We start from the raw sequence: 12,299 nt of genomic DNA, 5'->3' as shown, positions 1-12,299 counted from the left end.
TAAAAGGCCCTTGGAGTCCTGGACTAAGAAACTAAAACCTGAGCTCTTCAGCAACCTCTGGCTGATCCGGGAGCCCCAGTACTCCACGGAATAAAAGGGTCAGAAGTACCAAGAGCTTCTAGGAAGAAAAAAAAAATCTCATTCTGTTTTTTTCAAGTGCAGGGCCAGTCTAGGGACTCATACCCCAAAAGTGGGGTTTTCTTCTCATTTGGGGTGAAATTAAGGCCAAATTACTTTCTAAGGTGTTTCCCAGCCTGGCCTCCTACCACAAAATAACACTCTCAACCTCTGCAGTCAGAGTTCATGAGACTCAAGAGAAAGCCCTCAGGACTGCGATTATAGTTTCTCCTTTGCATCAGTGGCTCGGGAACATACAAACTACTCCCTTTTGTCCAGGTTTTCTAGCACTGTAGGGAGGACAGGTCCCCAGAATCCAACCCTTCCTCCTTTAAACTCTGAGAAAGGAGAACATCTGTAGGACCCTCCCAGTTACTGTTTCTTCTTCTGGACCTTTATCTTTCCTGCTGTGCGATCATAAGGCCCTGTTTTCTCCCCAGAGGATGCCTCCTGGTCTTCCTAAGTCCCCTTTCCTATGTCCTTTTCCATAGCATCGTCCAGTGTATAACCAGAGATCAGCAATAATACCCATCTCCCAGAGGCATTATCAGAAGCTGTAGGCACTCACTTTCCAGTTGTGTTTCTGGACATTTGGTGATGGCCCTTTATTTTGTGTTTCCTGCTGTCCATATACATTCTTCTTTCCCCACCAAGAGCACTTTGTTCTTGTTGATGATCTTGTTCTGTCAGTATGAACTTGGGTTTCTTTCTTGCTGGTCATGCTTTTCCCACTACTCTCACTCTTAAGTGCAAGTCAGTTGTTTTCATTCCCACATGAGGTTCTGGCAATTCAGGCCAGAAATATGTGTGACCACAAACTAAGCCTGGTGCCTAAAGCAGAACAAGAGACAGGGATAGGGAGCCTAGGCTGGGCCATCAGTGAATTCTAGTGTCTGGAAATGTAGACTCATCTCAACAAGTAACTATAACACAGCAGGGTGAGTAGATGCCATAAGGCAGAGTTTTGCATAGGGACAGTCATGACACAAAGGAAAAAAATGGCCTCGTCTGGCAATGTCCATTGCAGGCTGAGGGGACAAAGGTGGGAAGACTCCAGGAGTAGGCTTGGTAATTAGGTGGGTTGGTGATGCTGCTACCTAAAATGGTTGTGTAAGAAGAGGACAAATGCCATTCTGAGATGTTGAGCCTGGAGGTACAGGACTCTCACCAGCTGGTACCTGAATCTGCTGGGCAGAGCAGAAAGTGGGCTAGAACTGCATCTCTAGAAATCACTGGGGTACAATGGAGGCCTTGGGACTTGAGATCCCAATTGAGCTGCCCAGGGCCCTGGGAACTATATCAGCATTTGCCTATCTTTCTAGAGAGGTTTTCAGTGCAAATGCAGCTACTATATCTGTCAGCTATTTTTCTTCTCCTGTTTCTTGTGAGAATAAGCTCCTGACAGACTCTCTTTAATTGACCACAAGTATATGTTACTTGAGAATAATTTGTATATTTTGTCCCCACAGCAACCTAACATCAAACAGAAGTTTGTGGCCCTCCTGAAACGATTCAAAGTTTCCGATGAGGTACGACCCCTTACTTCTAGTTTCATACCTAGGTCCTGTGTAGCCACTAGGCATCAGAGTTATGGAGTCATGATTCCTACCCACTTGCATATGTACCAGAGCCCCAGAGAGAAGGCAGCTGGAGAAGAGCATTCCACTTATGGAAGAGAAAATAAAGGCTTCCCATGAAGAGTGCAATTTCATGTATTTAGAAACACTTAGCACAGTCATGGCCAATCATTAGTTAATACTCAGTTCTCTGGTATAGGGCAGTCATGACAAATCTAGCTGTTGTTTAATTTTTCCTTGTATCCTAAGAGGAGCTACAGTGAGTAATAGCCTGAGTGTGATATGTCCTCATTGATCAGCTCTTAATAGAAATCCCTTAGGCCCTGGAGTCCTGGCTTCATTCACACTGGCTTCTAAGTAAACTAAAAATTAATAAAGATAGAAAATGTTGAGAAAGAGTCTGTCCCACTGTGGGCTGCAAAGAAAGGCAGCTTGTACCTGAATTTGAAGGGCAGAGCAGAAGATGGACTAGTCTACCAGACCTGGGTTTTCTTGTGTGATTCCTTGGGAGGTACATAAGCACATCTCTTCCTTCTGGTGCCAGCCCTGGTATGGATATTGATAGTAACTGAGAGAGAAAAGAGTCAGACCATAGAAAGGACACAAAGAGCCAGGCAGTGGTGTGACAAATGCCTTTAATCCTAGCACTCGGAAGGGAGGCAGAGGCAGATATATCTCTGAATTTGAGGCCAGCCTGATCCACAGAATGAGTTCCAGGACAGCCAGGGCTACACAGAGAAACCCTGTCTCAAAAAAACAAAAAACAAAAAAAAAACAAAAACAAAACAGGAAAGAAAGAAAAAAAGGACACAAAGATTACTCTACCATGACTCTGGCATGTCCCTCTAGAAGGAATACTGAGAGTGCCAGTTGACAGGGGGCCTAGGGGACAGGAATAACATCTAACCACAAATGTTAATAAAAAGAGCCCCGGATTCATAGATCTTTATTTTGCTCACAGGTAGGCTTTGGGCTAGAACATGTGTCACGGGAGCAGATCCGGGAAGTGGAAGAGGACCTGGATGAACTCTACGACAGTCTGGAGATGTACAACCCCAGCGACAGTGGCCCTGAAATGGAGGAGACAGAGAGCATCCTCAGCACCCCAAAGCCCAAGCTCAAGTGAGGCCCAGAGCTCCTCCTAGGCTGACTCCGAGGCTCCCTTTTCCCTCCATCATGATGTCCCTTGCATCCTCTCTCATACTTCATTCAGGGAATCGTGGCTTTTCATTGTCTCCAAGCTTCTCATTGTCCTGGTGGAGATTCTAACTGACAAAAGTCCTGACAGGAATCTCTGGAAATCCCTTGACCAACTCCACAGTATCCTACTAACCCATGTCCTCAAAGCCTAAGCTGTTGATCTGCCTTGAGCACTGGCTCCGGTCAGGCCTTGTGCACTGCCTTTCTGAGCTGCAGTCGCCTCTGACTCCAGCTGTGCTTCTTTGCTGCAGGCCCTTCTTTGAGGGGATGTCACAGTCCAGCTCACAGACGGAGATTGGCAGCCTCAACAGCAAGGGCAGCCTCGGAAAAGACACCACCAGCCCTGTGAGCAGACCGATGGTGAAAAGGGGTGGGAGAGGGAACTGCTGTATTGGCTCTCACTCTGGGCCCTCTGCTTCTCTGAGTGTGGCTCTAGCCTGGCTCCTCTGAGCCCTGGCTGGGAGCCTAGCAGTCCAAGAATAAATTCTTTCTTCTGCTCCGCTGTTCTTCCTGCCTCAGAACCCTCCCCTCTGTGAGGTAGCTGAGAGTATAGGACATAATGCATGCCATTTGGCCAGGGGGTAGTGATTCTGCCTTCAGGCTACAAATAGAACAGATATAAAAGGACAGAGGTAATCTGTCCAGGAGACAGTAAGGAGGCTTTGCTGGATGGAGAACTCAGGGAAGAACAGTACTTTGGAAGAATGTACAGTTTACTGAGCAGGTTTCTATTGGTCTGCTGAGGAGAGTTATCTGTTGTAGCTCCCAGCAGCTGGTCATAGGTAGGAGTCTGTGGATGCCAAGCCTCAGACCTGGGAGAAGAAGCTGTTCATACCTTTGTCCACAACTAAAGGCAAACAGTCACCATGTATAGTTTTAGAACAGAGCTATGGTGTTGTATTAAGGCTGATGAGAGAAGCTCAAGTTCTCCAGTTCTTGCTGCCTTGGCATCAAATGGGGCATAGTCATTTGTTCACAGGGGAGAATACACATCTTACCCTGCAATGACTATTAGCTTTGAAGAGATGAGCTGAAGGTGCCAGGCACTCCCATCTGCTGAAAAGCAGTCTGTAGCTGGCCAGGCTCCTGTCCTTTGTGTGCCCTCTTCTTGGGTATCTCAGCAGCCTTTCCCCCTTCTCCCACTAGGTGGGGCTGTCTCCCAACTTATCTCTCTTCATTATTAAAGAGCAGCTGGCAACCAACCCCACCAAGAACTGTAGCACAGTTCCTAGTAAGGAAGTGAAAGAAGGAAAACCATGGTCCATATTAAAAATTACCTTATGGAGAAGCTTCAGCCTGCTACTTGCAAATCCACATCCCAGCACCTTTTACAAATGTTCATGGTGATCTGGAGCCAAGGAGGCAGCATTTAGTGTGCTGCAGCATTGGGGTATGACTCAACAGCTTTTGCCCCCAGGGAGCTACCAGATGATCCTACAGAAGGCTTCTGTCCATGTGGATAAGTGATTGACCACTAGAGTCACTTAAAGTAACTCTGTGGGAAGACACCCAGGGCCTGCATAAAGGAGGGCCACCGTACAGTGTTCTGTGATGATGAGCAATGTGCTGCTGTCACAAAGTATAAGTAAGGTGTTAGCCAAGCCAATGGCCATGAAACAGTAAGCGGAGATGATGGCATACACTAAATGTTCAGTAAATGCTCATGACTACTAACTCAGCAAGAGGAGCTGTTTCGTATGAAGGAAAAAAGTGTTTCAGCTTTGACAGAAGTTGGCTGTGTAATTAGTTTGATAGGCCCTTGATTTGACAAGACAAACAAGCCTGGCATGGTAGTGCATGCCTTTAATACCAGCACTCAGAAGACAGAGGCAGGCTAGTCTCTGTGAGTTCGAGGCCAGCCTGGTCTACATAGCAAGACCCTAGCTCAAACAAACAAGGAAACAAAATGTCCTCAACTGTGAAGGGTGGGTTTTCCAGGGTGAATCTTGACTCCATCTTCCCACTGACTTGCTTTTCTCAAGGCTGTTTCCTCATCTGCAAAGCCTACGTGGAAAGTACATGCTGTAAAGGCCATGTGGAAATGCTGTGAGATCCTGTGGGTCAGTCTTTAGCAGGGTGTGTGCTGACTGATGGACCTACAAGAAGTACAATTCCTTAGCACATTTCACTTTTGGAGTCCCAAAATTGATAGACTATGAATGTCTTATACACAAGTCCTTCAAATTCTGATTCCCTTGGCCATAGCTCAGGCTTGCTTTGTTCCCCTGCTGAGATTCTATTTTGAAGAGCCCATATGTCTTGGTGTGGGTGTAGAGCTGTGGAATCCTTTAGTATGAAGGCACTTTGAGATGGTAGAGCGAGGCTGTGCTCGTGTTCTTAAGACGGAGTACTTCGGGTGGTTAGGGAAAGGTGTGATTGTTGGACTAGGGGCTCTCTGTGCATCTTGTCTCACCTTGATAGCTTCTCATCCCAGTTGCTAAGCACTGTTAGGGGTTTTTAGAGGGCTTTGTTTTGTTTTTGTTTCCAAGACAGAGTCTCACCATGTAGCTCTGACTGTCTTCGAACCCACTCTGTAGACCAGGCTGACCTAGAATTCACAGAGATCTTCTGCCTTTGCCTCCTGAGTGCCGGGACTAAAGGTGTGTGCCACCATGCCCACCTTTTTAACTTTTCATTTTTCTTTTTGTGGTACAGGGGATAGAACCAGGGCTTTGTGTATGCTAAGAAGGCTATCAGTGAGCTATGTCATTAGCCTCACTAGTGGAGCTTTCTTTCCTTTCTTATTTTATTTTATTTTGTGTATGAGTATTTTGTCTGTGTGGATGTATGTACACCACATGTGTGCCTGGTGCCCACAGAGGTTAGAAGAGGGTGTAAGATCCCCTAGAACTGGAGTTACAGACTGTTGTGAGCCACAGTGTGAGCATCAGGAACTGAACCTGGGTCCTCTGCAAGAGCAGGAAGTACTCCTGACCTCTCAGCCAATTCTTCAGACTCGAACACACAGTAGCAACATAATTTGATTTTCTATGCCAGTAAGAGTAAAGCCTGATAGTGAGTGCTTCAGGACATCTGCCCAAGATAGAGTCAGCCCAGACTGCCTGCTGCTGGAAGTTACCTCACACTGTCAGTAACCGTGTTAGAGACTAGTCCTTCACTTAATATATGTGCACATACTAAGGTCATTGAGCTACTCCCCCAGCCCAATCCTTCAGATACTATTTGAGCAGGAACAGAAGATTCAAGAGTCAGAAATTTTGTTTGTGTTTCTTTTCACATGCCTTAATACAGCTCCTGTAGAGGTGGGAAATAGACCTCCCCAAATGCTGCCACACTGCCGTGAAAACAACACTGTAGCTGTTTCAGGGTTTGACAAGCTATGTTAACTTAAAACCACCCATCGTAGCCGGGCGGTGGCGGCGCACACCTTTAATCCCAGCGCTCGGAAGGCAGAGGCAGGCGGATCTCTGTGAGTTTGAGGCCAGCCTGGGCTACCAAGTGAGTTCCAGGAAAGGCGCAAAGCTACACAGAGAAACCCTGTCTCGAAAAACAAAAAAACAAACAAACCCACCCATCAGAAATTTATGCTGCACTCCCTGAGTGAGCTTCTGCCCTAGGTCCAGCCAAGCAAGACTTTTCTGAGATTCTAGACATCAACAACATTGTGTAAACAGACTACCTGTGCAGTCCGGAGGCAGCCTGTTCTGTGTGGCTATGAATCATTACACAGGTTGTGCCATTTTAGGCCCTGAGGTCACTGCCTAGCTCAGGTATGGCAGACTTGTCTTGCAGATGGTTTTGAGCAGTGGTACTCCACTAGAGAAGGTTTGCCTCTCAGAAGACATGTGTCATCGATTGGAGAAATTTTAACCCAACAGGAAGGGCTACTACTAGCATCCAGAGAGTCAAAGCCAAGAATGCTGCTAACCACCCTGCACAGATGAGGCAGCCCTAAATGTTAGTTCAGGTGAAGAAACCCTGACTTCGAGTGTAGCATAGCTTTTGTAGTCCTTGTTGGTTACTCGGCAGCATCCTGAACTTAATTAGCCTGTCATTTCCAGTTGTATATATTTTACACAGAGAAAGGACTTTGAGTAGAGATTAAGTGGGATATCTTGAATGTTTTCTTCCTACTTTGGTTCCTTAGAAGAAAAATTCTGAGGCTAGTATCTCGCTAACACCTATACCCTGTTACCTATAACTGTGGCTTTGATGCTTGTGTGGCCAGATTATTAGCAAATACGTCTGCTTAATAAACTCTTCACATTTATGAGAAATGCTAATAAGGCAGTAGAGAATTAATTCACACCCGATAGCTTCACATGGGACCTCTTTTGCCTGATATATACTGTTAGAAGTATATATTTTCTGGATGCTTCTACCAAGCAAAAAGCATTTAACTACCATTGAGGTCTTTAGTCTTAAAATGAAAGTCCAGAACTTGAGATTCTCCCTTCTCTGACAAGCAGACAGTGCTATGTGTCCCTTTGGAGCAAAAATGTTAGAATTTGCCAGACAGTGGTAGCGTACACTTTTAATCCCAGCACTCAGGAGGCAGAAGCAGGTGGATCTCTGTGATTTCAAGGCCAGCCTGGTCTACAGAGTGAGTTCCAGGACAGCCAGGACTGTTTCACAGAGAAACCCTGTCTCAAAAAACCCCAAAAAAGTTAGATTTTACAGATTCAACAGAAAATCACCTAAAATTAAGCCCCTTTGCCCCACATAACTGGGAGTCAGAGTTTCTGGCTCTGAGCCATGCATGGTAGCACACACCTTTTACCCCAGCACCCAGGAGGCAGAGGCAGTTGGATCTCTGAGTTTTGAAATAAGTGTCTACAGAGCAACAGCCAGAACAGCCAGGGCTGGCTATACAAACCGTCTTGAGGGGGGAAGAAAAAAAGAATAGAGTTTCTGCTTCTACACTCCTGTGTATCATTTACTTAATGATTTTTAAAATACTTATTTTTAATTATGTGTGCATGCGAGAATATGCATTTGAGTGTGAGTGCCGAGAAGACTTGAAGAGGTATTGGACCTCCTTGAACAGGAGTTATAGGCAGTTGTGAACTACCTGATATGGTTGCTAGATTAAACCCAGGTTCTCTGCAAGAGCAGCAAGTACTCAATGAGCCATCTCCAATCCATACTTAATGGTTTCCTGAAACAAACCGACCCTTCTGAGGCTTAATTTTCACACACTCTCACACACACCAAAAAAAAAAAAAAAAAAAAAAAAAAAAAAAAAAAAAAAAAAAAAAAAAAAAAACATGCCACCCTTCTCAAAAGATGAAAGCCCTAAAGGCTGTATGAGGTTGAGGATGAAGTGAAAGTATGTTAAGCTTCTTGGGGAACCTAGTAAAATAAGTTAGAGTGCTAGTTACTTGGATTAAGGATAATTGATGATTATTACTTTTTTTTTTTTTCAGATGGAATTGGCTGCTCTAGAAAAAGTCAAATCTACTTGGATTAAAAACCAAGATGACAGCTTGACTGAAACAGACACTCTAGTAAGTATACTTTAGTCTCCTGCTTTGAACATTTCAGATTATCTTTGTACCTTTAAAAATACAGGGGAAGCCAGGTATAGTAGTGCACACCTTTAATCAAGAGGCACAGGCAGAGGCAGGTGGATTTTTGTGAGTTTATGGCCAACTTGGTCTACATAGTGAGTTCTAGGCCAGCCCAAGGCAGCATAATGAAATACTGTTTTAAAATAGATACACACACACACACACACACACACACACACACACACACACACACACATACACACAGAGGAAGGGGGCAGGGAACAGATTAATTCATTTTAGAAAGATGTTGAGGACCACTTTGGAAATTTTGCCTTAATCTGTGGGCTTGTGAATATTCTGTTTCTTTCCCCTGAAATCTTGACCCATGGAATGGAACCTCTCCTTGAGACCAGGTCCTCCCCCAGATTAGTAATCCAGAAATGTGTCAATTCTGCCCTAAGTAGAACTGACCAAGTGCTAGTTTGTATTTCTCAATGTTGCCTCATTTCCTTCTGAAAGACAGTATCCGATGTCTTGTCCTGGGAAGCTGTCCCTTTCTCCATCTCTGTTGCCTTCTCAATGTTCAGGAAGCTCATGGTGTTAAGTCTCTGAGGGTCACTGGTCAGCTTCTCCCTCCAGGAGATACTGGAACTGCCTAGGAGTGCAGGTCAAAACCCCATGAAGTAGAATTGAGTCAGTCAGACAACATCACATAAGCCTTTAACTGTTTACTGTGCACCTGCTAATGCTGAACACAGAGAATACAAAGATGCCATCAAGGTTCCTCCTCTGAGTTGGCTGCACTGGAAATGTACCCAAGAAGACAGGGAGCTAGACACTGGATGACAAGGAGAGGAAGCTTTACAAAGTGCCACCTGAGGCATGAGCCACATGGAAAGACCTTCTAGTGGTTGAATTGAGTCCAAGAGTATTTAAGTTTATGTTTCATTTAGTAAATAACCACTACATGGCTCATATTGAAAATGATAAAGCAAGCCGGGTGGTGGTGGCACACGCCTTTAATCCCAGCACTTGGGAGGCAGAGGCAGGCGGATCTCTGTGAGTTCGAGGCCAGCCTGGTGTACAGATGGAGGTTCCATGACAAGCTAAAACTGTTATATAGAAAAACCCTGTTTGGGGTGGGGAGTGGGGGGGGAATCCCTATTGTACTATTACTTCTTCGTTCACTAATAATTGAAATAAACCCCTACCTCCTTGCCCTTGCTTGCCATACTACACACAGTCAATACAGTGTGATCTTTCCAAGATAAAATTTCAATCATGTCATTTCCTGATTCATACTCTTCCAGTGACTAACCAAATCTCAGACTTAATCTTAACTCATTGTCCAGCAAAGTAGGCAGATACCCAAAGCACGCATGCCATAGGATTTCCTTATCCATGTGGAAGTCAGGATACTTGATAACTATGGGATTGGAAAGAGGTAAGTGGTAGTTCAGATGTGCTAGAGTGCTCTGTCTTGATATAGCTAATGGTCCCTGAGGCTCTATTTACATTAAGATTCAGTTCAGGCTGGGGATGGACTTCTTCTCTAGTATGTTTGAGCTCTTGAATTCCATCCCCAGCACATACAAATTCAAGTTTGTAGCTAGGAATATAACTCAGTTTGATAGAGTGCTTGCCTAGCATGCATAAAGCCCTGGCACTACATAAAACTGGGTATAATGGTGTGTGGCTGTTATTCCAGCATGCAGGAGTTAGAGGCAGGAGGATCAAAGAGTTCAGAGCCTAGGAGACATATGACTTAATCTTATTTTTTTCTTCCTTTTTTTTTTCTTCAATTTTCGAGACAGGGTTTCTCCATGTAACATTCCTGGCTGTCCTGGAACTTGCTTTGAAGACCAGGCTGGCCTCATACCACTGAGAACTACCTGCCTCTGCCTCCCAAGTGCTGGGATTAAAGGCATGCATCACCACCACCACCCAACTAATTTTTTATTTTTTATTTTTTTTTATTTATTTATTTTTTTATTTTCTTGAGACAGGGTTTCTTGAGAAAGGCTTTGTGCCTTTCCTGGAACTCACTCTGTAGTCCAGGCTGGCCTCGAACTCACAGAGGTCCGCCTGCCTCTACCTCCTGAGTGCTGGATAATTTTTTTATTCTTAAATCATGTTTATATTTTAGATTGAGTAATTTGTAAAGTTATTCCTCAAGGAATGAATGCTTAAAATATTGAAGGGCGCCGGGCGGTGGCAGCGCACGCCTTTGATCCTAGCACTCGGGAGGCAGAGCCAAGCGGATCTCTGTGAGTTCGAGGCCAGCCTGGTCTACAGAGGGAGATCCAGGACAGGCACCAAAGCTACACAGAGAAACCCTTGTCTTGAAAATTAAAAAATAAAAAAATTGAAAGGCATGTTAATTTGGTTGCTTTTGGTTTTGTTTTATGTTCTGTTGCTTTTGAATTTTGTTTTGTTTTGGGGAGAGGTTGCATGCGGGGAGGACAGATATTAAGGGAGAGGGCGATAGGGCGATGGATGGGATCATGGGATCAGGATGTATGATGTGAAACCCACAAAGAATTAAAAAAAAAAGGGTAGGCAGGCAGATGCAAGTAGATGAGCAGGTTCTGACATATTGGAGAGCAGTACTTCCAGAGGTAAGGAGTTGACTTACCAGGGGTCTGGGAAGGATTCAAAGGCTCACCTAAGCAGGGCGGAGCTGTTGGTGCAGTTCACCTCCTGGTGTGAGAGGCAGGACTGCTGAAGGAGGGAAGGCAAAGTTCTGAACCCAGAGGATGGGAGGAAGAGATGGATCTGAAAGAGCCAAGGAAGGTGGGGTGGACAGGAGCAGCATTCCAGATGAGAAGGAAGTGGCGATTTAAGGCTCTTTGACCAAGGTGAGAACTGTATACAAGAACCTTGGAACCACAGGCCCTGCGAAAGGGATACAAGTCCCTCCACCAGCCAACAGATGGACTGTCATCAGTGGGTCCTGCTTGTGCTGACACACCGTTCATAGGCCTGGAGGGCAAAGGTAGATAGGAGCACACGGTGTCCAGAACAATGGGAACAAGAGTTAAACATTTCCTCTTAGGATGTGATAAGAATATTACAACTGTGTGCTCCCACTCACATGCTTCCAGGAAAATGGTGATCCTCGAAGTGAAGATTAATTCTAGTAGGGCTCTGAGGAGAGTCTCCTGCACAGTTATCAAGTAAGAGGTAACATTCTTTGTCACCTTTCTTGCGGCAGGAAATCACTGACCAAGACATGTTTGGAGATGTGAGCACAAGTTTAGTTGTACCAGAAAAAGTCAAAACTCCTATGAAGTCCAGCAAAACGGATCTGCAGGGCTCTGCCTCCCCCAGGTACTCCAGAGAGGAAGGAAGCAGGCAACAAAGACCTGCAGCCATACTCAGTACCAATTGCTTGTGGAAAGGAGGGGTTGGGCTGATGGGACTTTGGTGTTGGAAGGGCTGTTAACCCCCTCCCTACTGCCATCAGCAAGGTGGAAGGGACACACACACCCAGGCAGAAGAGGAGCACTCCCCTGAAGGAGCGGCAGCTCTCCAAGCCCCTAAGTGAGAGGACCAACAGCTCTGACAGTGAACGTTCTCCTGACCTGGGTCACAGCACGCAGGTAATCTTGAGTTTCTGGCAAGATCACAACCTCTCTTTTGGATTTCAGACTGTTTGTTTCTTGGACAACTGAGTGGAGAGGAAGGAGGGATGTTAGAAGTGTTAAGACTCAGCTAATGTAGAATTTGGTTTCCAGTTGAGTTGTGGTGAACAGGGGCAGGAACAAGAACTGCTGGCATTGTTCCCCTGCCAGTGAACTGCCATGGTTATTCCAAGCTCTTAGCCTACTCTTGAGCCTGAGGGCAGCTGGAGAAAATGTGAGGATAAACCAGACCTGGGGAGTAAGTCCTTACTGTGACACTGGTATCAGAGCCAGGGCAGCAAGTAACCCAA

At 45.4% G+C, this 12,299-nt stretch overlaps 1 protein-coding gene and 1 long non-coding RNA gene across 3 annotated transcripts in view; both read left to right on the top strand.

The window, feature by feature from the left end:
* Window positions 1–12,299, top strand: part of Pacs1 (phosphofurin acidic cluster sorting protein 1) — a 141,498-nt gene that overhangs the window by 117,910 nt on the left and 11,289 nt on the right. For both annotated transcript variants that reach the window (XM_006980596.4, XM_042259048.2), the window contains exons 8-13: window positions 1,587–1,646; window positions 2,656–2,816; window positions 3,146–3,239; window positions 8,282–8,362; window positions 11,580–11,695; window positions 11,832–11,967. In XM_006980596.4, the coding sequence (XP_006980658.3) occupies window positions 1,587–1,646; window positions 2,656–2,816; window positions 3,146–3,239; window positions 8,282–8,362; window positions 11,580–11,695; window positions 11,832–11,967 (648 nt within the window). The remainder of the gene's footprint in view (window positions 1–1,586; window positions 1,647–2,655; window positions 2,817–3,145; window positions 3,240–8,281; window positions 8,363–11,579; window positions 11,696–11,831; window positions 11,968–12,299) is intronic.
* On the top strand, window positions 6,385–6,793 carry LOC143271840 (uncharacterized). Its single transcript, XR_013049087.1, has 3 exons — window positions 6,385–6,521; window positions 6,586–6,608; window positions 6,678–6,793. It is a non-coding gene; the product is annotated as an uncharacterized LOC143271840 (long non-coding RNA).

Source organism: Peromyscus maniculatus, chromosome 1 (assembly GCF_049852395.1).
Source record: "Peromyscus maniculatus bairdii isolate BWxNUB_F1_BW_parent chromosome 1, HU_Pman_BW_mat_3.1, whole genome shotgun sequence".
Lineage (NCBI taxonomy): Eukaryota > Metazoa > Chordata > Mammalia > Rodentia > Cricetidae > Peromyscus > Peromyscus maniculatus.
This window is presented reverse-complemented; position numbering and strand designations above follow the sequence as displayed.